Source organism: Corythoichthys intestinalis, chromosome 22 (assembly GCF_030265065.1).
Source record: "Corythoichthys intestinalis isolate RoL2023-P3 chromosome 22, ASM3026506v1, whole genome shotgun sequence".
NCBI lineage: Eukaryota > Metazoa > Chordata > Actinopteri > Syngnathiformes > Syngnathidae > Corythoichthys > Corythoichthys intestinalis.
In genome coordinates, this window is record NC_080416.1 from 23711765 (window position 1) to 23724729 (window position 12965).

At 38.9% G+C, this 12965-nt stretch overlaps 1 protein-coding gene across 1 annotated transcript in view; it reads left to right on the top strand.

Annotated features, from left to right (window-relative positions):
- Positions 1-12965, top strand: part of efna3a (ephrin-A3a) — a 137352-nt gene that overhangs the window by 117916 nt on the left and 6471 nt on the right. The window contains exons 2-4 of the mRNA XM_057827925.1: positions 5691-5992; positions 6941-7009; positions 8554-8631. Coding sequence (XP_057683908.1) covers positions 5691-5992; positions 6941-7009; positions 8554-8631 — 449 coding nt within the window. The remainder of the gene's footprint in view (positions 1-5690; positions 5993-6940; positions 7010-8553; positions 8632-12965) is intronic.

Genomic DNA, 12965 nt, shown 5'->3' on the forward strand with positions numbered 1-12965 from the left:
ACCCCATACTCTGCATGTCAAAATAGACCTAAAAGATTAGCAACTTTCTCTTTTGATACAGTATCTGTACATAAAAATGGCAAATATGGAATTAGTCCACTTTAGTTCTCAGTAGATACTTCCCCCTACACACACACACACGCACACACATTTTTTTCTGTCTTTACCTAACATTGCGACCTGCTGGCAAAGACGTCCCGGTATGAAAACGTGTCAGCTTGTTGCTTCGTGTAATGATCAAAATGAACGTCTCAGCTCGTGAAAGATGGACCTCGTCGCGGCGCTGACGCGAGATCAATCACCCGCCGAGACGGCCTGTGATCAATCACATTAGAGAGCCCGGTGGGCCTCCGAGAGCTAACCGGTCGCGGTTAAAAGTAGCGCCTAATGACTGGATTTTATTCTAGTGAGACTGTTTTTTTTTTTTTTCAGCAGCTTGCTTTGAGTCCAAGTGTCCAATTATCTTCGCTCAAGTCATATTCCTCTCTAATAAGCAGGAGGAAAAAAACTCTTTATTGTGTTTATCTCATGAAAAGACTTGGAGTCAGAGGTTTAATACGCCACGCTGGCATTTGGTATTTTGTCTCTGTTTGATGTTCTCACCTCCAACTGATGCTTAATTAAGCCAAGTGGAAGTCAGAATACACCAGGATTTGTTTTTGGGCTAAAAATTATGAAGATAAATGTTGACTTATCCCTATTTTTTTATGTGGTTTTACACTGTTTAATTCCTGAAACGCATGTGGGAACTCAGGCAGGCACCGTCTCACATCACCCCGCAGGCCCTGCTGCTACTGCCTGATATTACTGTAGCTTACTGAAAGGTAATACATCCAGATGTATGAGTTATACCGCCCCCAGGTGGCCAAGGCGTGTACCCCTGATGGAGAAGCACAATGTCCATTGAATTGAAGTGAAAATATGGTTTATTTCCTTAGACGTTATTTAATTATGCTAATGATTAGAAGTCGACCAATATAGGATTTTCAAAGGCCGATGCCGATTAAAACAAAAATCGGCTGATCGACGATGTCTAAATAGGATTTCACTCACTATGTAAATGCATATATTGGGAATTAAATACACCAATAGTACTGCAAACTGAACTTTAAGTACAGGTAATCCCTGTGATGCGATGTACCCACCCATATATTTCGACTTTATGACGGCGGAGTCTCGTCTGCCATTTTGTCTCCAGTCGTATAAACAGTACCTTATTGTACCTCAGTGTTTTATTTTTTACTTTATTTTAATATGATATAAAATACATGTTTTGGGATTTTTATTTTAAGATTTAGAGGGTATTCAGGGGTACTTAAGGGTTAACTCAGACTTACGCGGGAATTCAACTTACTTCGCCAGTGTAGGAACGGAACTCATTTTTAACCTGGGGACTATAAAAAGTATGTCTAAGAGCTTACTTACAGACTATGCTTGAACAAGGAATGAAACAAGCAAACTTTTGAAAGGCTTGCTTCTTGGAAGCTCATTTACTTGTAACCTGTATTTTTTCTTCTTTTTCTTTGACTACTTCCCAGTTGGTGCAATATTGCAAGTAACAAAAGTCATTACCCAAACAGTGAACATAACAGTTATCCGATTTATTGGCCTTTTATTTTTTAATCAGCCAATGGCTGGTCTTGAAAAAAAAAAAAAAAAAAAAAAATCCAGATATCTGCCTGATTTATCGGTAAGCTGATATATTGGTTGATCTTTATTTAGAGATATGAGTGTGGCAAAACTTGAGGAACGGATTAAACTAGAGTGAGTAGCTATTAACTCACCAACAGTGTTGTTTTCGGCAGCCCTTTTAATTTAGTCTTAGTCTTTTGGATGATAATACTTAGTAGTCTTAGTCATATTTTAGTCATCTCAAAATGTGTTTGTCTTTTTCTATTTTTTTTTTTTTTGACGAAAACCCAAGACTAATTTCGTCTAGTTTTAGTTGACATTTACAAAAATGTTTTCGTCTGTAAATTTTTTTTTTAAATTACTCCGAAAATAAAGGTTTCCAACTATTTCGAATGAACAGTGACTAACGAGAACATATTTTAGCGTCTACAAGGACAACACCAACTTGGTGATAATAGACACTCAGCGGGAAAACAGTACATTATTTTCAATTAATTATATCCACCAGGACACCAGGAACGCTATGTAAAAAAAGCTGTCCGAGAGTTTAAAAGGACGATCACCATCAGCCTTAACTTAATGCTAACGCGAACGCTATGCTAACGCTACGAGTTACATTTAGTGTGTGGTGATCAGTCAGCACAGACCTTTAAAGACTAAAGCAACATTGCATATTCTCTCTGGCCAAGATAAGAAAACAAATCTTACCGTGTGGTGTGTGTGTGTGTGTGGGTACACATCACTGGTGAGTGGGGGGTGGGCGCAGCACATCACATGAGTGACACATCCAGACACTGCTATGATGCAGGCTAACTTCACAAAAAATGTCACATACTGTATTGTGAACATGTGATGGAAAACTATTGCACACTTTCATCTTGTTCTCATCCTGTCAGACGAAAACTGGCATTAGTTTCGTTATGTTTTAGTCTCCCAAAACATGTTTTTAGCTCGTTATCGTCTCGTCATCGTCATGAAAAAGTGTCCGTTGACGAAATATTTTCATTATCGTCATCATTGACGAAAACACAACTACTAACAAATGAAAAAAGCGTGGCTAATTGCTAAAATGATTACGGCAATTGTCTACTTTAACTCATTGGCTATCATTGATGATGATAGATGTTCGAAATTTGTTTAAATTTAAAGCTGAAGGAAGAAAAGAGCTGGACGATTTGGACATCTATCATCATTGGCGGCACAGAAAAAGTTCAACAGGATCCTTGCAATGAATCTCCCAGGGTGGCAACAAGCTAAGTTAGCCTCCCTAAACTCATTATTCGTTAGACTGCGCACACATACATTCCGCGAGTCTTTGCTGATTGAGTTAGCGCCGCAATTAAGCGTCCGTTTTACAACGTTTCGATCGGGAACGCGAGGGCAGGCTGAAGAAGTGCTGAGGCAAGTCTGGCCCTCGCTAATACGAGGCCGCCGGGAGTCATCCGTCGTTTTGTTCCATAAGCACCTAAAACACTACCACCACCAGTCTTGAAATTGAGGATCATTAGCTTTTATGTATTTACCCATTGTTCGTTAAACCTTCCTGGCCGTTTAACCACACGGGCATGACTTTAGTAGGAAATCGTACAAAAATTAAACATTAAAGCGTGCTAGTTTTATGGGAATTTATTAATGAGTATAGGCAGAACATTATAGGAAAAAGTTATGAGTATAGTATTACTCAGCCTATAAGTCACACAAGCTAGATAATGTAAAATGAAGAATAAATGTTGTTAAAGAATGCTTTTATTTTTCATTGTAAACCTTTTGTGTAAAATGGCATTTTCCAGTCTTTCCAGTGTTTTTTTGTGGAAAATACAAGACTGTTCATGGAATAATGACCTTGTAACTTTGTCAATGAACGTGTGGACTATTGTTCCGCATCAAATTGCCACTGTTCCACATTTGATATTCATCTGCAATTGTTTTTGATGCTATGAATGAGTAGGTGGTAAAAACAAAAAAGTGGGTTGTTACGCTTGGATTGGAAAGATGATCGGGATCAAGGTGTGAAATTTATCCTTCCTCATTTTCTAATTAAATAGGCACGTCTCTTGAGGGTTCTACTAATAACACGGCTACGCTTGTGTAACCCAGTTTGTGTGTATGTGTGTAAGTGTAGATGAATGCAGATTGTTTCCTCTTTTGTTTATCAAAGAGGATGCATAAAAAGTGAGTGAGGGAGACCGAGGCGTGGCAGCGTCGCTGTTACAGTAGCACAATACTCCCATCTCGTGGTTTAACAGAGTCGTTGCAACTGCAATCTAATTTGAAGCGGCATTATTGCTTTTAAATGACTAGTGTTGACGCAATTAAAAGATATTCTTGCTTTTTAGTAAAGGTATTGTTTTTTTTTTTTTAATTCAGTTTTGTTTTTAGAATTATTTTTTATTGTAAAAAAATGTTTTACCATTTACTTTATTTGCCATGTTTTTATTTGATGCTGTTTTTTCTTTTCTTTCTCAGGATTATTATAACATTGTCAAATGTAATATTTGTCTCACTTAAGTGTATCAAATTGAAGCACATGTATAATAATTATCATTAAAAAAAAGTGATTACTATTTACATGTTATAGTATTCTTAGTTTCACTTGATACTTACAAATTTAGAATAGAATAGAATAGAATAGAATAGAATAGAATAGAATAGAATAGAATAGAATAGCCCATTATTGTCATTATACAGTTGTACAATAAAACTGTGGAGCATCTCCCTTTGCAGTGCAGGACGAGATTAGATTATTAGATGTTCATGTTTATGATCATTAGTAGTAGTATTGGATCTAGTATTGGAATTTTTGTCATTTTTTTAGAGTTCAAATTTTTTTTTTTTTCTTATTAGACGTTAAAGTCAGTGCTTAATTTGTAAATCATAAGGGACCGGAACGTACATATGACAGCACAGGGATGACGAGACGGGCACAGGTCCCGGAAGATACGCAGAAAATGGTGCTGAAAACAACACGCAAATGCCCACTTGCCATGCTGTGGGACTTACAAGCCTCCATTTCAGATAATATCCATGGTATAAATGTTATGACAACAATTTACAATTATTTAGGCTATACACTGCACAGCACGGGCATTGCCCACATAACCACAGGTGGGATTTACAGTACGTACTCAGCAATTACTTTCTTAATAGGTCTAACTTGTAAAACATTAAAAAAAATCTGAGATTACAATAAATAACACAAACCCATTATTTTGAGAGTTTCACCCCGCACCCCACCCCCCACCCACCCCCCCGTCTTCTCTGGCCCCAAAGTTCCCACCGCCTTACAAATTGTGCAGGCCAAACCCGAATTTTCCATAAGGGTACTGACCTGTTGCTCCAGCTGTTGGTGGTCCACTTGGTTGACTGCTGGCGCTGTAGCAGGCCCCCACTCCGGGTGGCGCTGAATCTGACCAGCTGCTGCCACGGTAGCAGCCTCCTGCCCCAGCTTGCCTGGCTTTCCGTGAACCTGGCTAGCTGCTGCGGCGCTAGCCTCCTGCTGTACCCGGTCCTGCCAGTTAGCAGCATTGCTGTAGCTGCCCTGGTTGTTGCTTTTCTGACTCGTTTTGAACCATCTTTCTTCTTTTTGAAAAAAGACAGTTAATGGAACTGTCATTTTGACATGTTGAAATACCGTTTGATCCTGGCTGCTTGCTGCCCAGATGCCACAAATTTCCCAATTTTTTTTTTCTTTTTTAATGTCAGGGGCGTGATTTGTTGGTCCAGCTTTTCAGTGCACCAACAAATCTCCCGACTCTTTCAAATGACGTTAATTTTTTATAAACAACATGCAATTCTTGGGATTTTTTTCTGTAAATGAGTGTATGCATATTATTATTTGACTTTATACTTTTTTTAAAAACATGTTTTTATTTTATATTATATTATTATTATTTTCTGTACCCAAAATAAGTCCCAGAACACAGGGAGGCCGTAATCAAGAGGTGCCGGATAATGCACAAATTAACCCCTGCTTACAGTGCATACTCCCAAAAAATATCCTTTGGTGCCATAATTTGAATTGTAAACATTTTGCAATTTTTTCTTCCACCCCCACTTAGGCTGCGGCGCGAAGGCTACACGGTGCAGGTGAGCGTCAACGACTACCTGGACATCTACTGCCCACACTATAACAGCAGTCTACGGGGGACACTGGAGCGCAGCGTGGCTGAGCAGTACATCCTGTACATGGTCAGCTACCGCGGCTACCTCACCTGCGACCCGCGAAACGGCTTCAAGCGCTGGGAGTGCAACCGGCCACACGCGCCGCACTCACCCATCAAGTTTTCCGAGAAGTTCCAACGCTACAGCGCCTTCTCGCTGGGTTACGAATTCACCGTGGGGCAAGAATACTACTACATATGTCAGTCCGCACACGCGCGCGCTCCACATGCTACATGCTAATTGTGTCATAACAATAAATTATGTGACGCCAAATCATGATTAGTCTTTTTAAAGAGCGTTAAATGGAATTAAAGCAACACTTGGTAGGTTTCAGTTTTGTTCGATTTTAGCAACGCCGGTGGACAAATGCAGTAGTGTTTTGCCTTAAGGAAGACTGAGTTTCTTCTGAAGACCAGCGCTGCGTTTCCCATGAGGACCAGCGCACACACACACACACACACACAGTGTCGTAAAATCATCAATAAATCAAAAATTAATCTCCTGGTTGCCTGCAGGTGGAATAAACAACATTTCTCTTTTCAGCGACTGTATGAAAAATGAATAGTAATAAGGTAATGTGTCGAGTTTGTGGCTAAACAATAGCATATGACGGTTAGCAGCCGTGTGGCGTAGTGTGGCTAACTACGAGTTCTGAACTCTGAGGATTTCGGTGTCACGCCAGCAAGTTAAAGCCAGGCTAATGTTTATTCTGTGTGTTTTGGTAGCCTCTCTTTTTTTCCTTTTCAGACAAAACTTTTTGTCTCCTGTTGCTCTGCCATCTTTGCAGAATTCGCACGTTAATTAGTGCCGGTGAATGTGATACAGACCTCCTCAAGATATGAAAGAGGTGTCATTCAACTAGTCAGTCCACATATAATCACAAATGTAATGAAAAAAATTTATAAACGTTGAAAAGTTACCTAGTGTTGCTTTAAATGATACTAGTTTTATTTTTATAGGTAATTCAAACTTGAGCTACACACATAAGGATTGTTAACGTTAAAGTGTGCTATTAGCCCACTAAATAGTCAACCTGTCAAACCACGTCATGGAATTTACCTTAGTGATTATTTTGTGACATCATTATTGCTTTCCTCTCTGCCATTTTTTTCTATGGGCTGTCACTCACTCTCAACCTGTTCTTTAGCCACGCCCACTCACCACCACCACGGCCACAGCTGCCTAAGGATGAGAGTCTACGTCTGCTGCTCGACTGGTCAGTAGCAATGCCAACAAGCTAGAACGAGAGGGAATGTTAGAAAGACATCCTTGGACAATGTAGCTTTTTTAAGCAAATTTCGGTACTAAAATCTAAATTGGGATTTTTTTTTTTTTTTGTAATACCTTATTGGCTCGAATATAAGACGGCCCTTATTATAAGACGACCCCCTATTTTTCAAGATTCAAGTTTGAAAAAATACTTTTTGAACACCAAATTAATTTTTTTACAGAAAATAATTACAGTACATCCAAAACAAATGATTATAACAATATATTTGAGAGAAAAAGCATGTTATTTTGCCTCATTCAAATCTTAATATTTGAACATTTAAATATTAGGGCTGTCAAACAATTCAAATTTTTAATTGAGTTAATTACAGCTTAAAAATTAATTAATCGTAATTAATCACAATTCAAACCATCATATAATATGCCATATTTTTCTGTAAATTATTGTTGGAATGGAAAGATAAGACACAAGATGGATATATACATTCAACATACGGTACTTAAGTACTGTATTTGTTTATTATAACAATAAATCAACAAGATGGCATTAATATTATTACCATTCTATTAAATCGATTCATGGATAGAAAGACTTGTAGTTCTTAAAAGATAAATGTTACTGTAGTATAAGTTATAGAAATTTTATTTTAAAACCCCTCTAAATATTTTCGTTTTAATAAAATTTGTAAAATTTTCAATCAAAAAATAAACTAGTCGCCCGCCATTGTTGATGTCAATAATTACACAATGCTCATGGGTGCTTAAGCCCATAAAATCAGTTGCACCCAAGCGCCAGCAGAGGGCGACAAAACTCCAAAAAACACAAATAACAAGTGGACATTGTGACACTGTGCTGTCATTTTAGTCTGTTTGAGCAGGGCATGTGCGTTAATATTTTAACGTGATTAATTTAAAAAATTAATTACCGCCCATTAATGCGATAATTTTGACAGCCCTATTAAAAATGTAAACTAAAATGCAATCACATTCGTAAATGAATGGCTTCTGGTTTTTGAAATGTAAATAAACCAATCTACTGTGATAAAACAACAAAATTGCAATAACTGCATTAACCATCAAAGTGGAGTCTAACTGTAGCTGTAGTCTTGAAACAAATCTGAATAAGGAAAAACATTGCAATAAAATAATGCAAACTGGTTAAACTAAAAAGAGTAGCTGAGATTGGTCATGACAGAACATCGCTTCAATGACATCTGGCGCCATCTAGCATTGTAGATGGAGAGAGTAGCTGAGATCTCTGTCATGACAGAACATCGCTTCAATGATATCTGGCGCCTTCTAGCGTCGTGAATAGGTATAATGTCTAGAATGCAAATATAAGACGACCACCTCTTTTTCAGTGTTATTTCAATGCAAAAAACACCGTCTTATATTCGGGGCTATACGGTAATTCCCAATTGGAAGCAGGTGTTACTCAAATGACTAGCAGTTTCACAACCTCTCAATAAGAACTTTCTGTATAAAGTCTACGCTGCTTTGATTGCCTCTCACTTTCATTTTCTATCCCAGTCGCACACTCGGACGACGACTCTAGTCAGACGTCAAGCGCCTACACGGTGAGGCCGAGCATCAAGATACATAACATTGGTGAGTGACTTACCACAGTGTCATTTTTTGAAAAGTTTTCCTATTTTAGCCACACGTCAGTTCGTTCTGTGACTAAAACACTTCCAAATCATACGTCCCAATTAAAATGATTGAAGGCTGGATTGGAGGATAAAGAATATGTGCCATTGAACGACAGCAAGAAAGCTCATCATACACTATAATAAACATCGCCCTTTCCCGCAGATGTGTGAGTTGTTGAGGTGCCTGAGGTCATGACACGCTATAAAGACTGGTTACATGGCAAGGCAACGGTGCCTCGCAGAAATCGAGCTGGACTTCACCAAGCGTGAGACGAGCGGGCGATGTCCGCGTTGACCCCCTCCCCCAGCGGGCGAGACAAGACACATCAGTCGATAGGCGAGAAAGGGGGCCGTCCGCTCGGATAAATCTTGCCGTGGACTCGCGGCGAGGCGTAAAACAACATGTCACCGTGATTGGATGCGTTAGCTCGAGCGTTGGGCGAGGGGAGCGGCAGTCTATTTGGGGAAATCAATAGCAGACCGACAGAACATTACAAAGAGGAGCCCCTTTCGCGCTGATTTTCCTCACCTATTTTGAAAGAAGGGCTTGTGTATGAAGTTGCAATTTTTCGCCTTTAGACAGTCAGTCAGGGACAGAAAGGCTGTCTCTCCTAAATCAGTAGCACTAGCCTACATTTGTTTCTCCCGGACTTGCACTGATTCTAGTTGACTTGAGTTTTTTTTTTTTTTTTTTGCAATGCAAGCTGTTGTTTGGTTGTTTTTTGAGAGAACAATTCCACAGAAAAGAGCATTTAAGGTCTTTAATGCCACTCCCACTTGAAGTTCACTATCAAACTAAACATTGCTTTACCATATGTTTATTTTAATGCTAACAAACAATGCAAAAAGCCAAAAATGTGAAGAAATAGGATGACCATTATGGTTTTATTATTAATCAAGTTGCACATATTTTGAACAAAAACGTGGAAGGGACAACAATTATATCTGTTAAACATAGATTCTTTATCCTCTGCAAAGACCAACCTATTACTAAGGCTAGGTTCATACCGCAAGTCTTAATGCATAATTCTGATTTTTTGTCGTATGTGGGGTTTTTTTTTGGCGTGCCCTTTCAGACTGCCTTTGTCCATTGAGCCCATTCAGGTATCAAACATTGGCACTAATTCGCAGTCAGAGATGCGCTGTGCTAATTGACCCGCATGCGCAGGAGCTTCAAAACAAATGCTGCCTCAACGCCATTCTACGGTGATCATATTTTGATTTCCAAAAAGAGGACACAAGTAACACTCATATATAATCCCAGTTTAACCTTATATTCAAAGTTAATAGGGCTTAATAGTATGGACGTACACATATACGGACAGTTTACCCCGACTCTCGGCCGTTTAAGCAATTTTGAAGTATTACTCACTTGGAGCACAGAAAGAAAACCAAGCATTCTCAGGCTTATCCCCCTCCCCCCATTTTATTTTTTTATGACTGTTGTCAAGCACGCCTCTTCCCTAAAACAGTGTTCAACCTATTTGCTAACGCTAAACACAGCTCCATCGCTAACATAGCGCCGTGTCTCTCTTGGTCTTTGTTGACGTAATTGCTGCATGAATTCCGATTTAGGGGACTTGACAGTTCAGACCGCAGCCACATTCTGGAAAACTGTGGCCCAGATTGGATTTTAGCCACATACGAAAGTGACCTAGATCGGATTTTAAATGGTACACTTTTATGCGACCTGTCCCGTTCGGACAGTCAAGTTAACGCCTGACTCGTGTCGAAAAAACATGAAAAAATCGAATTTGTGCAAAAGACCTGCGGTATGAACGGAGCCTTTGAAGCTTACTGAGGAGTTGTTACTGGCTCTGTGTATTTGTATATCTTTCCATTACTGCCCTCATGTGGCTCAGGTGCACACAGCCCAAGGAGCAGCATAATGTCCATTGAATTACAACAAAAAATTGGGAAAACAGTTTAGATCAAGTTAAATTTTGAATTTAAACATAATTATATAACATAGACTTCATAATGATATTGAAGGGACACAGGGCGCGGGGCCAGTTAACAGGGGGCCTGCATTGTTGGCGTGGCCATCAAAGCTGACCGAGTGGAATCACAGACAAAGCTATTTTCGTTGAAAATTCTTGTGAATATGCTTAAATACCTGAATTCTTATAGATATGTACGTAAAACAGTCTAGTAGTTAGCATTTATTTTACAAAAATATATGTCAAAATACGATGCTAGTCTGTCAGTCAATGTAGCGGCCGCCATTTGTAAACAGAGCTTTTCCGGTGAAAATTCTTGTAAATAAATACTTAAATCCCTGAATTCTTTATAGATATGGATGTAAAACAGTCTCGATTCTTGGTTAAAAGCCAAAAAAACTGTTCAGTTGGCATTTATTTTACGTAAATAGGTCGAAGTACGGTGCTAGTCTGTCAGTCAATATGGCGACCGCCATATGTAAACAGAGCTTTTCAGGTGAAAATTCTTGTGAATATATGCTTACATCCCTGAATCATTTATAGATATGGATGTAAAACGGTCTCGTTTCTTGGTTAAAAGCAAAAAAATGTGCTGTTAACATTTAATTTACGTAAACATGTCGAAGTACAATGCTCGTCTGTCAGTCAATGTAGCGGCCGCCATTTGTAAACAGAGCTTTTCCGCTGAAAATTCTTATAAATAAATGCTTAAATCCCTGAATTCTTTATAGATATTAATGTAAAACAGTCTCGCTTCTTGGTTACAAGCAAAAAAAAAAAAAACGGTGCAGTTAGCATTTATTTTACGTAAATATGTCGAAGTACGATGCTCGTCTGTCAGTCAATGTGCCGGCCGCCATTTGTAAAGAGCTTTTCCGGTGAAAATTCTTATAAATAAATGCTTAAATCCCTGAATTCTTTTTAGATATTAATTTAAAACAGTCTCACTCCTTGGTTAAAAGCAAAAAAAAACTGTGCAGTTAGCATTTATTTTACGTAAATATGTCGAAGTATGATGCTCATCTTTCAGTCAATGTGGCAGCCGCCATATGTAAACACAGCTTTTCCGGTTAAAGTTCTTGTGAATAAATGCTTAAATCCCTGAATTCTTTATAGATATGTACATAAAACAGTCGCAATTCTTGGTTAAAAGGAAAAAAAACATGCAGGTAGCATTTCGGTAACGTAAATATGTCGACGTACGTTGCTTGTCTGTCAGTCAATGTGGCGGCCGCCATTTGTTAACAGAGCTTTTCCGGTGAAAATTCTGTGAATAAATGTTTAAATCCCTGAATTCTTTATATGTATGGACGTAAAACAGTCTCGATTCTTGGTTAAAAGAAAAAAAACATGCAGGTAGCATTTAGTTTACGTAAATATGTCGAAGTACGGTGCTAATCTGTCAGTCAATGAGGCGGCCGCCATTTGTAAACAGAGTTTTTCCGGTAAAAATTCTTGTGAATTAGCAATAAAAACAAAAAAAAACAAAAAAAAAAACGTGCAGTTAGCATTTATTTTACGCCACATTGACTGATGGATATGGACGTTAAACGGTCTCGATTCTTGGTTAAAAGCAAAGAAAACGTGCAGGTAGCATTTATTTTACATAGATAATGCGAAGTATAATGCCAATGCTGTAGCGGCAAATTTTTCCCTTTTTTTTTTTTTTCACGTTTCAAAATGCACGCATGGTACGAAAAATATAATAATTACCTTGAATCCTTAAATGCTAACAGCAGAAGGATAAACATAATGTGCAATGAATTATAGTACAAAAAATCTTTACAACTTGACTACTGCTATCAGCTTTGACCCCGAAGATAGAGTTTAAACTTTATAAACTTTTAACTTTGACAGACCAAATGGATATGCAGAGTATATTTTTGAACGCACTGATAGTGTAATCATCATTATTTCGAGGCATCGCCTAATAGTTAAACACTTCATTGCAGCCATTTCTTCCCAAAATTGTTTTTGGAAAGACTCATTATGACCAAAGTAACCCTCCTTCAGCCTTGACTGACTGTTCTCGCCCACTGGCATTTACTACGTGGAGTCTGCGTAGCATCAATTCAAAGATTCACGTTTCAAGTCACAGGCATGTTTATGGATTTTCCGGGGGAAACAAGCTTACGCAGAGAAAACACCGCACGAGGCGTAGGCGGTAAAACGCGCGTAGACACTCGCCGCCGCCACCGAGACGCTCCCAGGTCCCGACAGCAGCGTCGCGAACTAGCGAATTCCCCGCCGCCGCATATTTGTGGAGGCCGGCGTAAGAGGATCACTCATTCATATGCAAACACAACTTACACGCGCACCAAAATAGAGGTTGGCAGCTTGCGGGGCTCATGGG